Source organism: Oncorhynchus nerka, linkage group LG24 (assembly GCF_034236695.1).
Source record: "Oncorhynchus nerka isolate Pitt River linkage group LG24, Oner_Uvic_2.0, whole genome shotgun sequence".
NCBI classification, from domain to species: Eukaryota; Metazoa; Chordata; class Actinopteri; order Salmoniformes; family Salmonidae; genus Oncorhynchus; species Oncorhynchus nerka.
In genome coordinates this window covers 25789060-25804705 of record NC_088419.1, presented here as the reverse complement: position 1 = coordinate 25804705, position 15646 = coordinate 25789060, and the positions used below count along the sequence as shown (strand labels likewise).

At 42.3% G+C, this 15646-nt stretch overlaps 1 protein-coding gene across 2 annotated transcripts in view; it reads right to left on the bottom strand.

Annotated features, from left to right (window-relative positions):
• The window catches only part of LOC115107730 (centrosomal protein of 85 kDa-like), a 94849-nt gene that overhangs the window by 12940 nt on the left and 66263 nt on the right, over window positions 1-15646 (bottom strand). For both annotated transcript variants that reach the window (XM_029631313.2, XM_029631312.2), the window contains exons 4-5: window positions 5793-5878; window positions 1609-1726 (exon numbers count right to left, since the gene is read on the bottom strand). In XM_029631313.2, coding sequence (XP_029487173.2) covers window positions 1609-1726; window positions 5793-5878 — 204 coding nt within the window. The remainder of the gene's footprint in view (window positions 1-1608; window positions 1727-5792; window positions 5879-15646) is intronic.

Below are 15646 nucleotides of genomic sequence, written 5' to 3'. Positions count from 1 at the left end.
AGTTGGGAATAACAGTATAGTAGGTAAAACAGTTGGGAATAACAGTATAGTAGGTAAAACAGTTGGGAATAACAGTATAGTAAGGTTGGGAATAACAGTTGGGAATAACAGTATAGTAGGTAAAACAGTTGGGAATAACAGTATAGTAGGTAAGACAGTTGGGGATAACAGTATAGTAGGTAAGACAGTTGGGAATAACAGTATAGTAGGTAAAACAGTTGGGAATAACAGTATAGTAGGTAAAACAGTTGGGAATAACAGTATAGTAGGTAAGACAGTTGGGAATAACAGTATAGTAGGTAAAACAGTTGGGAATAACAGTATAGTAGGTAAGACAGTTGGGAATAACAGTATAGTAGGTAAGACAGTTGGGAATAACAGTATAGTAGGTAAAACAGTTGGGAATAACAGTATAGTAGGTAAGACAGTTGGGAATAACAGTATAGTAGGTAAAACAGTTGGGAATAACAGTATAGTAGGTAAGACAGTTGGGAATAACAGTATAGTAGGTAAAACAGTTGGGAATAACAGTATAGTAGGTAAAACAGTTGGGAATAACAGTATAGTAGGTAAAACAGTTGGGAATAACAGTATAGTAGGTAAGACAGTTGGGAATAACAGTATAGTAGGTAAAACAGTTGGGAATAACAGTATAGTAGGTAAGACAGTTGGGAATAACAGTATAGTAGGTAAAACAGTTGGGAATAACAGTATAGTAGGTAAAACAGTTGGGAATAACAGTATAGTAGGTAAAACAGTTGGGAATAACAGTATAGTAGGTAAGACAGTTGGGAATAACAGTATAGTAGGTAAAACAGTTGGGAATAACAGTATAGTAGGTAAGACAGTTGGGAATAACAGTATAGTAGGTAAAACAGTTGGGAATAACAGTGTAGTAGGTAAAACAGTTGGGAATAACAGTATAGTAGGTAAAACAGTTGGGAATAACAGTATAGTAGGTAAAACAGTTGGGAATAACAGTATAGTAGGTAAAACAGTTGGGAATAACAGTATAGTAGGTAAGACAGTTGGGAATAACAGTATAGTAGGTAAAACAGTTGGGAATAACAGTATAGTAGGTAAGACAGTTGGGTTGTTACTTCTTTTAAATCTGTTATTTTACCTGGTAAATTGACTGAGAACACATTCTCATTTACAGCAATGACCTGGGGAATAGTTACAGGGGAGAGGAGGGGGATGAATGAGCCAATTATAAGCTGGATATGATTAGGTGGCCATTATGGTTTGAGGGCCAGATTGGGAATTTAGCCAGGACACCAGCCTTAACACCCCTACTCTTACGATAAGTGCCATGGGATCTTTAATGACCTCAGAGAGTCAGGACACCCGTTTAACGTCCAATCCGAAAGACAGCACCCGACACAGGGCAGTGTCCCCAATCATTGTCCTGGGGAATTGGGATATTTTTTAGACCAGAGGAAAGACTGCCTCCTACTGGCCCTCCAACACCACTTCCAGCAGCACCTGGTCTCCCATCCAGGCACTGACCAGGACCAACCCTGCTTAGCTTCAGAAGCAAGCCAGCAGTGTAACACAGGGTGGTAATGCTGCTGGCAGTTACTGATACACTAGATGAGATTTTATTACTTTAGCGTTAAGTAGATAGGGGTCGTCACAGCGCCCCTTCTGGCTCTGGAGGACCTGTTGCGCTCTCAGCTCATTGTCCCTGATCCGGGCATGGAGCTGTAGGATCTGCTGCTTTTGTCTGTAAAACACACATCAGAATAACATGTCAGTGACACATCACTATTGATTACAGAAGCAGGTATACTGATATCCAAGTCATACTAACATAGGAAAACATCTTATGAAGGTACACAGTAAAATAAGCAATGATTACACACAGTGCCAGCTCTCTCCATTATCTATATTACACAGGCAACAGGCCAATGAATGCCCACTCTGTGCGGATCATGTAGGACGATATATAATAACAATATATAATAACATCTATCTTAATGCCACTAGAGTTTATAGCATATAGCATACATATGTAGCCCTGGGTACTTCTGAGTCAGCGTTGTGGACAGGTGGTAATATACGGTGCTTTGTACTGGGCCCTGGTTGGCCAGTAAAACATGAAGATTAAGGCTGTGTGACAGAATCTCCACTCAGTATAAATCACTTGTCTAATATTTCTCTCTAGTGGAGGGTGGGCCAGCTGCCTGCATGCTTCCCTGATGAGGCAAGCACAATTTCACTCCCCTAAACCCTCCACCCTGAAAGAATGTCATATTTATAATCAGCTCCTAATGCTCTTACCTTGACATTTTCTGCCTTTCAGCTAAATAAAAGGGGAGTGTTGATTAATGCTACTGGATCAAGATAGGAATACTAAATGTTGTGTACCGATATACTATATTCAATCAATTGTAGTGTATTCAAGGATTAAAAAAACCTTCTAAAGTTTGTAATTCACACTTAAAAATGTCAGATTTATCGTGGCTAAAAATGTATCAACCTCTACAACACTGTACATTCATTATAATCCACATAATAATTCATTCAATTTCCTGTTGCTGTAGGTATTTTTTCCTGCTGTGAGAAACTGGTCGAATTAAGATACTACACATGTACACTGAGTTGACAAAATATTAGGAACACCGGCTCTTTACATGACATAGACTGACCAGGTGAATCCACGATCCCTTATTGATGTCACCTGTTAAATCCACTTCAATCAGTGTAGATGAAGGGAAGGAGACAGATTAAAGAAGGATTTTTAAGCCTTGAGACAAATGAGACATGGATTGGGTATGTATGCCATTCAGAGAGTGAATGGACAAGACAAAAGATTTAAGTGCCTTTGAACAGGGTATGGTAGTAGGTACCAGGCGCACCGGTTTGTGTCAAGAACTGCAAGGCTGCTGGGTTTTTTCACGCTGAACAGTTTCCTTTGTGTATCAAGAATGGTCCACCACCCAAAGGACATCCAGCCAACTTGACACAACTATGGGAAGCATTGGAGTCAACATGGGCCAGCATCACTGCGGAACGCTTTCAACACCCTGTAGAGTCCATTCCCCGACACTATTGAGGCAATTCTGAGGGCAAAAGTGTTGGTGCAATTCAATATTAGGAAGGTGTTCCTAATGTTTGGGATACTCAGTGTATGTAGGTTTGGTTAAGAATGCCACCTGGTGGTAAAATTAGCTTTTTTTCTCATTAATTTGCATCACATTGAGGGAGATTATCAATAAAAGGGAAAGTGAACTGACTGCATTCAACTGAAATGTGTCTTGCGCATTTAACTCAACCCCTCTGAATCAGGAGGCATACACTTGAGAAAGTCCAACTTTGAACACCCTGAACAGCCTACTGTTAACCCAACTCATGGCTAGAAACATAATGGTAAGAAACCGTTAATCCCATATCTAATGCACATAGCATCTCGTCTAATTCACTATAACGCCTAGGTACCAACAATTGACCAGTCTCAGGAATGAGCAGGCTGGGCTACGTTCAAATATGTATATAAACCCTGGATTGCTGATGCTATGTGTTGGCAATTGAGGGGCTTTGAAGCCATCGGTCGGCCATATTGGCACAACCCAGTAGGAGCAGTCCTCCATAGGAATGAATGGAATTCTACACAATTTACATTAAATGTTTTAGGGACAAAATTATATGCATTTAAGTATTTTGTTGTAGCGGGGCCAGTAACATTAGGTTAATTATACTTTAAGGACAATGTTTTTATATATACAGTACCAGTCAAAAGTTTGGACACGCCTACTTATTTCAGGGTTTTTCTTTATTTTTACTATTTTCTACATTGTAGAATAATAGTGAACACATCCAAACTATGAAATGACACATATGGAATCATGTAATAACCAAAAAAGTGTTAAACAAATCAAACTATATTTTATATTTGAGATTCTTCAAAGTAGCCCCCCTTTGCCTTGATGACTGCTTTGCACACTTGGCATTCTCTCAAACAGCTTCACCTGGAACACTTTTCCAACACTCTTGAAGGAGTTCCCACATATGCTGAGCACTTGTTGAATGAGTAGGTGTGTCCAAACTTTTGACTGGTACTGTATATATATTTTCATTTTTCTGTTTAGCTCACATAATACACTGAACAAAAATATAAACGCAACATGTAAAGTGTTGGTCCCATTTTTCAAGAGCTGAAATAGAATATCCCAGACATTTTCCAGACCCACAAAAAGTGTATTTCTATCAAATTCTTCGCACAAATTGGTTTACATCCCTGTTAGTGAGCATTTGACCTTTAACAAGATAATCCATCCACCTGACAGGTATGGTATTTCAAGAAGCTAATTAAACAGCATGATCATTACACAGGTGCATCTTGTGTTGGGGACAATAAAAGAACACTAAATGTGCAGTATTGTCACACGACCCAATGCCACAGGTGTCAAGTTGAAGGAGTGTGCAATTGGCATGCTGACTGCAGGAATGTCCCCCAGAGCTGTTGCCAAATAATTGAATGTTTATTGCTCTACCACAAGCCACCTTCAACATCGTTTTAGAGAATTTGGCAGTAAGTCCAACTGGCCTCACAACCACAGACCACATGTATGGCGTCATGTGGGCGAGCAGTTTACTGATGTAAACGTTGTGAAGAGAGTGGCCCATGGTGGCGGTGGGATTATGGTATGGGCAGGCATAAGCTACATACACAATTTCATTTTATCAATGGCAATTGGATTGCACAAAAATATTTTGCCAAAATCCTGGGGCCCATTTTTTTAAAGGATGGCAGCACAGTATCTGTGACCAACATATGCATATCTGTATTCTTAGTCATGTGAAATCCATAGATTAGGGCCTGATGAATTTATTTAAATTGACTGATTTCCTTATATGAACTGTAACTCAGTACAATCAATGAAATTGTTGCATGTTGCATTTATATTTTTGCTCAGAATATAATTTTAAAGTAAGCATTAATGTGTCTGTAATATAAGAAGTGTGGCAAAAAATGAATGTAGACATTAATAAATGCATTTCTATAGCTTCCAAAATATTTTTTTTACACTGGTGGGGGAGTTGGTGGTGGCACGGTGACTTCAAAACAGTGCCCCGAATCAGTCATCTAGTGTATATATAAATCAATGGCTGGGTTACACACTGATCCCTCCAATTCAAAGCCCGGCCCAACCTTTCATGTTAAGGCCAGTCTATGTTTCGGTGCGGCAGGGTAAGACTCTGTGCTGTGTGTCTGCTGTGTCTCTGCCTGTATTTCCTACAGTAATCTATGGGTGGGTGGTAATAGGTGACCCTGTCCGCTCCCCTCCCCTGGCACTGCCCAGCCTGACCTGTCAGCGCCAGCCTGCCACTCTGAAAGGGGACACCTCGGACGTGTGTGGCCGCATGCCGCCACACTGACATCTGCTCAAGGTCATTGAAAAAATGTGTGTCTGTGTGCCTCGAAGGGGTGACAGTGACAGTGTGTGGCCCATAGAAAAATGAATGCAGTACTGCCCCATCATATCAGAGACGACAGTGCACTAACCTTCCCCTGGGCAATGACACCCCGAAGGGAAGGGACACTTTCTCTCACAATGCTTTACCTACTGCGACGAACAGAGTCAGACACAGTGGTGAAATATAATGAGGTGCATAGAGACTCAGTCAGACATGTTTGCGGCCCCAACACAAAAAGACTGATTTTGGTGTGGTCCTCCTAGAATTGTTCTGGTGTGTTTTTCTCCAGCCTTAATGAATTCCCCTGCTTTTCCCAATGATTCAGTGCAGCCCTGCTTGTTGAAATGGCCCTCCTCCTCTGTATTACTGACCTGTCAATCTCCAGCTCTCTCTGTCGCAGCAGGCCCTCTTTGATCTTCACCAGAGTGTTCACAGGAAGGGAGGCTCCGCCCAGCTTCTGCACAAGAAACATACAAGTCGATCAGCACATTTACAATAACATCTAGTAAACAGGCCAATCCACATCAGCCTCAACAATATAAAGGTTTAACTAAGAGACACCCAAGCAAGCGACTCAACTAGCCAAAAGCCATTTTGCATTCATGAACTTAATGTAGTCCCTGATCTACTGTAGTCTCTATCCAAACACATGAGACACAGCTTAATTAAAACGTTCCATCTGTCTTCAAAGCCCACGTACAACTCCACACACTGTGCCTTCACACGTTCCTACAGTATATGCTGTATAACCTAGCCCTCCTCTATGCAGGCATGTGGGAGAGGGTGTTGCGGCCAGGCAGGTAGGCGGGCGTCTCTTGAACATTGCATCAGTGGGTGACTAATCTCTTCTCGCATAACAAGGCTACAGCACAAGACTACAGTGCATTCAGGAAGTATTCAGACGCCTTGACTTTTTCCACATTTTCTTACGTTTACAGCCTTATTCTAAAATGTATTAAATACATGTTTTTCCCTCATCAATCTACACACAATACCCCATAATGACAAAGAAAAAACATTTTTAGAAATGTTTGCAAATGTATTCAAAATAAAAAACAACAATATCTTATTTACATAAGTATTCAGACCCTTTGCTATGAGACTTGAAATTGAGCTCAGATGCATCCTGTTTCCATTGATCATCCTTGAGATATTTCTACAACTTGATTAGACTCCAACTGTGGTAAATTCAATTGATTGGACATGATTTGGAAAGGCACACACCTGTCTATATAAAGGTCCCACAGTTGACAGTGCATGTCAGAGCAAAAACCCAGCAATGAAGTCCAATGAATTTCCCATAGAGCTCCGAGACAGGATTGTGTCGAGCCACAGATCTGGGGAAGTGTACCAAAAAAAGTCTGCACCATTGAAGGTCCCCAAGAACACAGTGGCCTCCATCATTCCTAAATGGAAGAAGTTTGGATCTACGAAGACTTCCTAGAGCTGGCAGCCCAGCCAAACTATGCAATCGGGGAAGAAGGGCCTTGGTCAGGGAGGTGACTCTGTCACTCTGACAGAGCTCTAGAGTTCCTCTGTAGAGATAGGAGAACCTTCCAAAAGGACAACCATCTCTGCAGCACTCCACCAATCAGACCTTTATGGTAGAGTGGCCAGACGTAAGTCACACCTCAGTAAAAGGCAAATTACATCCCACTTGAAGTTTGCCATCAGGCACCTAAAGGACTCTCAGACACTAAGAAACAAGATTCTCCGGTCTGACGAAACCAAGATTGAACTTTTTGGCATGAATGCCAAGCGTCACGTCTGGAGGAAACCTGGCATCATTGCTACGGTGAAGCATGGTGGTGGCAACATCAAGCTGTGGGGATGTTTTTCAGTGGCAAGAACTGGGAGACTAGTCAGGACCGAGGGAAAGATGAACGGAGCAAAGTACAGAGAGATCTGCTCCAGGGCGCTCAGGACCTCAGACTGGGGTGAAGGTACACCTTCCAACAGGACAATGACCCTAAGCAAACAGCCAAGACAATGCAGGAGTGGCTTCGGGACAAGTCTCTGAATGTCCCTGAGTGGTCCAGCCAGAGCCTGGACTTGAACCTGATCGAACATCTCTGCAGCGACACTCCCCATCCAACCTGACAGAGCTCGAGAGGATCTGCAGAGAAAAATGAGAGAAACTCCCCAGGCACACCTGGCCCAGCAATCACTGCCAAAGGTGCTTCAACAAAGAATTGAGTAAAGGGTCTAATACTTATGTAAATGTGATATTTCAGTGTTTTATTTTTTTTAAACTAATTTTCAAAAATGTCTAAAAACCTGTTTAGCCTTTGTCATTATGGGGTAATAAATTGTGGCTGCTTTGCGTGATGTATTGATGTCTCTACCTTCTTTCTCTTTGTGCTGTCTGTGCCCAGTAATGTTTGTATCCTGTTTTGCGCTGCCATGTTGTGTTGCTACCATGTTGTTGTTATGTTGTGTTGCGACCATGTTGTTGTTATGTTGTGTTGCTACCATGTTGTTGTTATGTTGTGTTGCGACCATGTTGTTGTTATGTTGTGTTGCTACCATGTTGTTGTTATGTTGTGTTGCGACCATGCTGTGTTGTCATGTGTTTCTGCCTTGCTATGTTGTTGTTTTAAGTCTCTCTTTATGTAGTGTTGTGTTGTCTCTTGTCATGATGTGTGTTTTGTCCTATATTTTTATTTATGTTTATTTTTAATCCCAGCCCCCGTCCCCACAGGAGGCCTTTTGCCTTTTGGTAGGCCGTCATTGTAAGTAAGAATTTGTTCTTAACTGACTTGCCTAGTTAAATAAAGGTTAAATAAAATTTAAAAAATAACATGACTATATAGCATAACAAGGTATATGTTCCAGAAGGCTGGGCTGAAGCAGGGCCCTGGTGAGGAGCTGTCACAGAGATCACGCTCTGCCCCTCTAACAGGGTGCTGAAAAGGTCCCATTATAAGGTCAGGTATGTCCTCGCTACCAGCTACTGCAGGAGCACAGGGCAGAGATTTGATTGTGTTTCATTTTATTAGGATCTCTTTTAGTCCTCATTTGGACTAATCTCCCAAGAGTCTCAAAGCATTAAAATACCATGTATAATATGATCACATTTTCACAGTTACAAACAGACATAATACATTGACATATTGACCAGATAAATATTCTAACAGTCAAAAAAGATAGATTGATTCTTCAGAGACCCGAGTCATGTTCAGTAGGCATGATCGTCTTTTTAAACGGAAAGACAAAAATGACTTTTCTTACAGAGAAATTCAGTTACCGCCTGTTTGACATGGCTTTCTGCAGTTTTCTGCCTGCTGATGGTGATCCTTTATAGTATAAACTGGTCTCAGTCTCCATAAAGGGATGAATGAATTGTATGGGAGGCTGCTACATCTAAGCTGCAACATACACTGAGTGTACAAAACATTAAGGAAACCTGCTCTTTCCATGACACAGACTGACCAGGTGAATCCAGGTGAAAGCTAGGATTCCTTATTGATTGTTTCTTGAGCGGATGGTCGGGGGGCCAGGAACATAATTACAAATCATTTGTAGACTGCAAACTGATCGCAAGAATCCCAAACAGATATTATATTTGACTAAACATAATCATTTCAAACCTTGCTTACATTTGTATATGATCACGTGTCTCTCTACATTTACATTACATTTAAGTCATTTAGCAGACGCTCTATTATGCATGAGAATACTTTGGAACAGATTTTCAGAATTACAATCTCTTGGAGCTACACTTTTATGTCCAACAAGAAACAATTAAAAAAGTAGTGATGCACCGATATGACATTTTTGGCCGATACCAATATCCGATATCTTCCTTGCCAAAAAAACTGATACCGATAACCGATATTTAACATTTTAGCGGCGTGTTAAGCATTCTAGTACAGTTAAATAGTTAACACACACACATGGACGCAGTGGTCTAAGGCACTGCATCTCAGTGCAGTCGTCACTACCGTCCCTGGTTTGAATCCAGGCTGTATCACATCGGGCTGTGATTGGGAGTCCCATAGGGCGGCGCACAATTGGCCCAGCGTTTTGAGCTAATATCGGCCGATTCCGATATGTTCACTGATATATCGTGCATCCCTAAAAAAATGTATTTATTTTTGCTCTGAAAACTACCATGGGCTCCAGTTGGGGAAACCTGGTGTAGATGAAGGGAAGGAGAACGGTTAAAGAAGGATTTTTAAGCCTTGAGACAATTGAGGATTGTGTATGTTTGCTTTTCGGAGAGTTAATGGGCAAGACAAAATATGTAAGTGCCTTTGAACAGGGTATGGTAGTAGGTACCAGGCGCACCGGTTTGAGTGTATCAAGAACTGCAATGTTTCTGGGGTTTTCACACTCAACAGTTTCCCCTGTGTATCAAGAATGGTCCACCACCCAAAGGACATCCAGCCAACTTGACACAACTGTGGGAAGCATTGGAGTTAACATGGGCCAGCATCCCTGCGGAACGCTTTCAACACCCTGTAGAGTCCCTTCCCCGACACTATTGAGGCAATTCTGAGGGCAAAAGTGGGTGCAAACTCAATATTAGCAAGGTGTTCTTAATGTTTTGTACACTCAGGGTATCGCTCAACAGAAACATTTAAAACCCTGGAAAATCCCGTAGGTATCCTGATGTGGTGGACTGGACGTTGTGTCTACAACACTAGGATCTCCTTCTGACAACTGTGGTGGTCTGGCAGTCATCATCCACCTCAGCCTTAGTAGCCCTAGGTACTATGTGCACAAAAAGTGCACACCAATAACATGGATCCTGGACACATAACCACATTCTTCATTTTACAGCGCCTCCTATCAGATGTGTGTAACCCCTCAGTAATCCTCTCTTTAAAATAGTTCCAGTGACGGTCAGACTTTGAGTTAACCTGCCTGCCGCCAGGTTATAAATACCTCTGTTATTAATGCCCTTCCCAGCAAACCAGAACCTGCCTGCCACCAGGTTATAAATACCTCTGTTATTAATGCCCTCCCCAGCAAACCAGAACCTGCCTGCCACCAGGTTATAAATACCTCTGTTATTAATGCCCTCCCCAGCAAACCAGAACCTGCCTGCCACCAGGTTATAAATACCTCTGTTATTAATGCCCTCCCCAGCAAACCAGAACCTGCCTGCCACCAGGTTATAAATACCTCTGTTATTAATGCCCTCCCCAGCAAACCAGAACCTGCCTGCCACCAGGTTATAAATACCTCTGTTATTAATGCCCTCCCCAGCAAACCGGGAACATTACCAGGACATTGGCTAACATTCCCATTAAAGCTGCAATATTTGGGCGAATCGACATAATTCACGTAGAAATGTGCGTTATAGATCTGTCATTCTCATTGAAAGCAAGTCAAAGAAGCGGTAGATCAGTTATATGTGCGCTATTTCTATGCTTCCCGTTCTTAAGTTTTGTTTTTGCATCTTTTATTTTGGTTTTGTACACCAGCTTCAAACAGCTGAAAATAAAATATGTTTGGTGATGGAAAATATATTTCAAAGCGGGTAAGATGGTACAATGATTGTCTACACTATACTTTTTATTGCTTTTTATTGTCACAAACTGAAATTAGGCACATTTTTTAAAACATTTCTTATACAAATTATTTAAAAATACAATCATTTATTATTAAATCATACAATCAATACATAGTGCACCTTTAAGTTCTAGTTAGGATTATATCTAGCATTACATTGACAACATCCCCAAAACATTCAAAGAATGTTTTTGAAAACAAAATGTTTTAAACGGAATGTTCTCCTAAAACTCCCTACAATGTTGTGCACAATCACCACAGAACATTCCCCCGAATGTTCTTATTAGGTTTCCTGGTAATGTAATAACACAATGTCCCAGTAATGTTTTTACAACATTATGTGGGACAAAATGTGGGGAACATATCTCTTGTGATTTCCCCATTCTGTTCCCACAAACTAATGAAACATTCTGGCAACCTTTAAAGTACAGACAAAATGTCTTCTGGGACATTCTTGCAAGATCAGGTGAAAGATTTAAACAAACATTGTATAATGAGCATAACTAGACAGTGTTTGTGTTATTAGAACATTTAGGTTAACCTAATGAATGTTCTGGGAACATTCACAGAACCAATTTTGGTTTGCTGGGAATCAGCTGTAGAGCTCTTGTCTCTGTCTCTCTACCCCCCCCCCCCCCCCCCCCCGAGGCTTTTCTGTAGTGACAACAAACAAGAGGTGGGGAGTTTCCACAACACTGAGCAGCTGTGTCAAGTAGCCAGGGCAGGCCAGGGTAAGTCAAGTTAGGATAAGACAGGCCAGGCCGGGGTAAGACAGGCCAGTGGCGCCCACAGGGACTGGCCTGAACTTTGGGTCCCACTGCTGGCTTTGGCCCTCTCATCACAACACAGACACACAGCCGGCCTGGGACAAGGCTAAAAACATACGTCAATGCTCGTTAGTTCTGACAATATCGGCAAGCATTAGTGTTTACCTCTTTTGCTGCAAAGGAAACAGAGGAAAGCCCCAACTCCCCTTCGTTTTAGGCTGGTCTAAATAGAGCGTAAATACCAAGAATGGCAAGCTGAGGAGATGTCCCTGTGTAGAGGAAACTATGTGTGTCTCTGGAAGCAGAAACAACCCACAGGAGCGGAAGTCACTGTCCAAACAGACCAAGGTCTAAATTCGGACTGGTGGTTTCTGTCCCGTTCTGCCTCTCTCAGTGACATTGCTGTGAGAGAATGAGGACACAAGGGAATGAACTGGGGATCCATCCAGCACAAGGAAATTCCCTATTCACTAGATTCTCCATCACCCTTAGGAGGTCACACGAGTCACTAAGGCACCAATACTGATAAAAGAGTCCACTATCTAACTCTTAACAGCCCACTTTGCTTCATTGACATGTCCCTCTTTGATCATCTCAGTTAACAGGAAGAAGCCCACTGGAGTGTGGCTCTACTGCCGCTGAAACAACATTGATGGATGATGGTCGATTTTGAACATGGAACTAAAAACTAAATGGCATTGTATGCTGGATACCACTTTCTCTGGGAATCAATGAAAGAGATCAGCCTGTTCAATTGAGAGAGAAAGAGAGGGAGAGACACACAGAAAGTGAGAGAGTACGTTAAGAGAGACGGGATGAGTGGAGGGGTGAGCTTGTGTGTCACCATTCAGTCGGAGGCTCTTGGGTCGGGCCTGGGAGGGTTTACTTTAAGATTAGGGGCGAATGCCTGGTCTAAGGCATAGCTGTCATTCCCTACTAGCTGATAGCACCCAACACAACACACCCACCGCCCTTTGACTGAGTGTGTCACCGCGGGACTGCTAACCTCACAACACACCCACCGCCCTTTGGCTGAGTGTGTCACCGCGGGACTGCTAACCTCACAACACACCCACCGCCCTTTGACTGAGTGTGTCACCGCGGGACTGCTAACCTCACAACACACCCACGTTTTTATACTGCAATGGTTTAATTTCATGCATCAACTGCAGAGAGACCGAAGCCTAACCCCAGCAGCCACCCCTAGACCCAGGTTCTGGTTACCTCTGATTGTCACTGGTCCAAGACCATACTGTATATATCTGTCTCTCCGGCAACAGGCTTCCATCTAAAGATCATTGTTGTTCTCTTTCTCCACACAGTCGTTTCAACCAATTACAGTACCAACAGTAACAGCTGCTACCAGCTCAAGTCATTACACTGGGCTGAACGCTGGAAATGCCAAACGTCAAGTTTCATTTAGGTTTATTTATCTGCACCATACAGGGAGATAGAAACACACACAACGAGCCTAAAGAACCAGGAACCAAATCATCTTGTATAACATGTCCCACATACACTGACTGTTAGGGCTGACCCCATTTAGTCGACTGGTCGATTGTTTGGTTGATAGGCTGTTGCTCGACCGAGATTTCTTTAGTTTATATATATATTACTTAGGCCTATATATATATATAATTTCAATACTTCTATAGGCTACTGCATCAATCAATCATTCATTCGTTCCTGCCATCACAAAGCATACGAGACAATCATGCTTTGAAACGCAATGAAGCATTTTAGTTATCAAATTACATAACAAAGGGAGCTTTGAATAATTAGCCTAAGCAATAAATAAACCACAATTCACGAATGCATACAACTATTTTCAGTCTGCTGTAATAAAGGCTTTATCTATATTTTTTCCATTAGTACAGACTCTCTGGTACACATATGTGTTTAGTGTTGTTAACACTGTCCCAAATGGTCAGAATAAATTATAACATTGTAATCTAACAGCAACTGTTTGGCACATAATACTCACACAACACGTGCTCCTATACCCTCCTTTTTCTGGATCTCCAGTAGTTTCCACCACTAAGTCAAATGTCTTCCAAAGATCTGACCTCTCCTTTCCCTCCTGAGCAACCTGTAAATATTAGCCCGTTTCGAGTTGCTTTTTCATGTCCTTCGCATCCATTTTGCTGTCGACATCACTGTGTTCAGAGTTTGTTATAACCAATGTGTTGATGTGATTATGATAGGCTATAGGTCAGGCTTAAGGCCACATGCATACGATGCTTACATGTTTCACGTAAAGAGAGCAGGGTTTGAGGGAATAGGGAATATTTTTTGTAAACAAATTAGTGATTTTGGTAACAGAACTTTTTCAGTCAGAAACAAGTAAGAAACTAAACGGATTAAATGATGTAGCAGCTTGGGCACGGACAGAACAATAAACACTTACTGTGCTGTGGTGCCGTTTCACTGCAGTAGGGAGGAGAGCGAGTCAACGCCCACCAGTCACAACGACCACCAGTCACACAGTAATATTTTGAACAGAGTGTCACCATCGGGCTCTTACTTGAGTCATTTGTGTGTCTTAATTATTTAATCAAACCGTGTGCTTCAAGCATCAGAGAAGCTCAGTGCATATGTAGTTGGTTTTATTCAAACACATAGAATGGTCGAAAGAACAGGACGTTTCTCGGTCAACCAAGATTTGTTGTGGTCGGGGACAGCCCTACTGAGTATACAACACATTAAGAACACCTGCTCTTTCCATGACAGGCTGGCCAGGTGGATTGAGGTGAAAGCTATGATCCCTTTTTGATGTCACTTGTTAAATCCACTTCAATCAGTGCAGATGAAGGAGAAGCCTTGACACAACTGAAACATGGATTGTGTACGTGTGCCATTCAGAGGGTGAGTGGACAAAAGACTTAAGTGCCTCTGAACAGGGTATGGTAGTAGGTGCCAGGTGCACCAGTTTGTGTCAAGAACTGCAACGCTGCTGGGTTTTCCATGCTCAACAGTTTCCCGTGTATAAAAAACACCCAAAAGATATCCAGCCAACTTGACACAACTGCGGGAAGCATTGGAGTCAACATGGGCCAGCATCCCTGTGGAACGCTTTCAACACCTTGTAGAGTCAACATGGGCCAGAATCCCTGTGGAACGCTTTCAACACCTTGTAGAGTCAACATGGGCCAGCATCCCTGTGGAACGCTTTCGACACCTTGTAGAGTCAACATGGGCCAGCATCCCTGTGGAACGCTTTCGACACCTTGTAGAGTCAACATGGGCCAGCATCCCTGTGGAACGCTTTCAACACCTTGTAGAGTCAACATGGGCCAGCATCCCTGTGGAACGCTTTCGACACTTCGTAGAGTCCATGTCCCAGCAAATTGAAGCTGTTCTGAAGGAAAGGGGGGGGGGGGGTGATCCTAATGTTTGCTACACTCAGTGTATGTCAGTATATTTATAGTTAAAGGCATTGTTACTGGGATGTCTTTCACCATGTCATCTTCCTGGCAGAGCTTGTTACTTAAAGATCAGATTACAGCAGCATACTGTAATTATGTTAGGCCTACTGTTCAAAGTGCTGCTGGCTAGTTAGTGTGGCTTGAGTTACAAGTAACACGGCACAGCTATGACTCAGGTTCCACTAAGAGAAGTGAACATTGCTAGCTTGTTAGCACCTACTGCTACTACATCTCACCAGCTAGAGTTACAAAATGAAAGAGTGCAGTTGTATCAGCTTCCTCGTATTTCTACTTCCAACAGAAATGGCATGTTTCACCAAGTCTATCTTGGATCATCCAGTCGAGGTCAGCATTTGGCTTTGGGGCAGGTTTAAGCTGCATCGATATTTTAGCATTTAAAATGAACCTGGCACATTCGGCACAACACAACTTCCATGACTTCCTGTGGAGATGGCTTACATTAAATGACACCTGAGAGCCAAGCAGGCTAATTATTGTCTCTCTCTCTCTGGC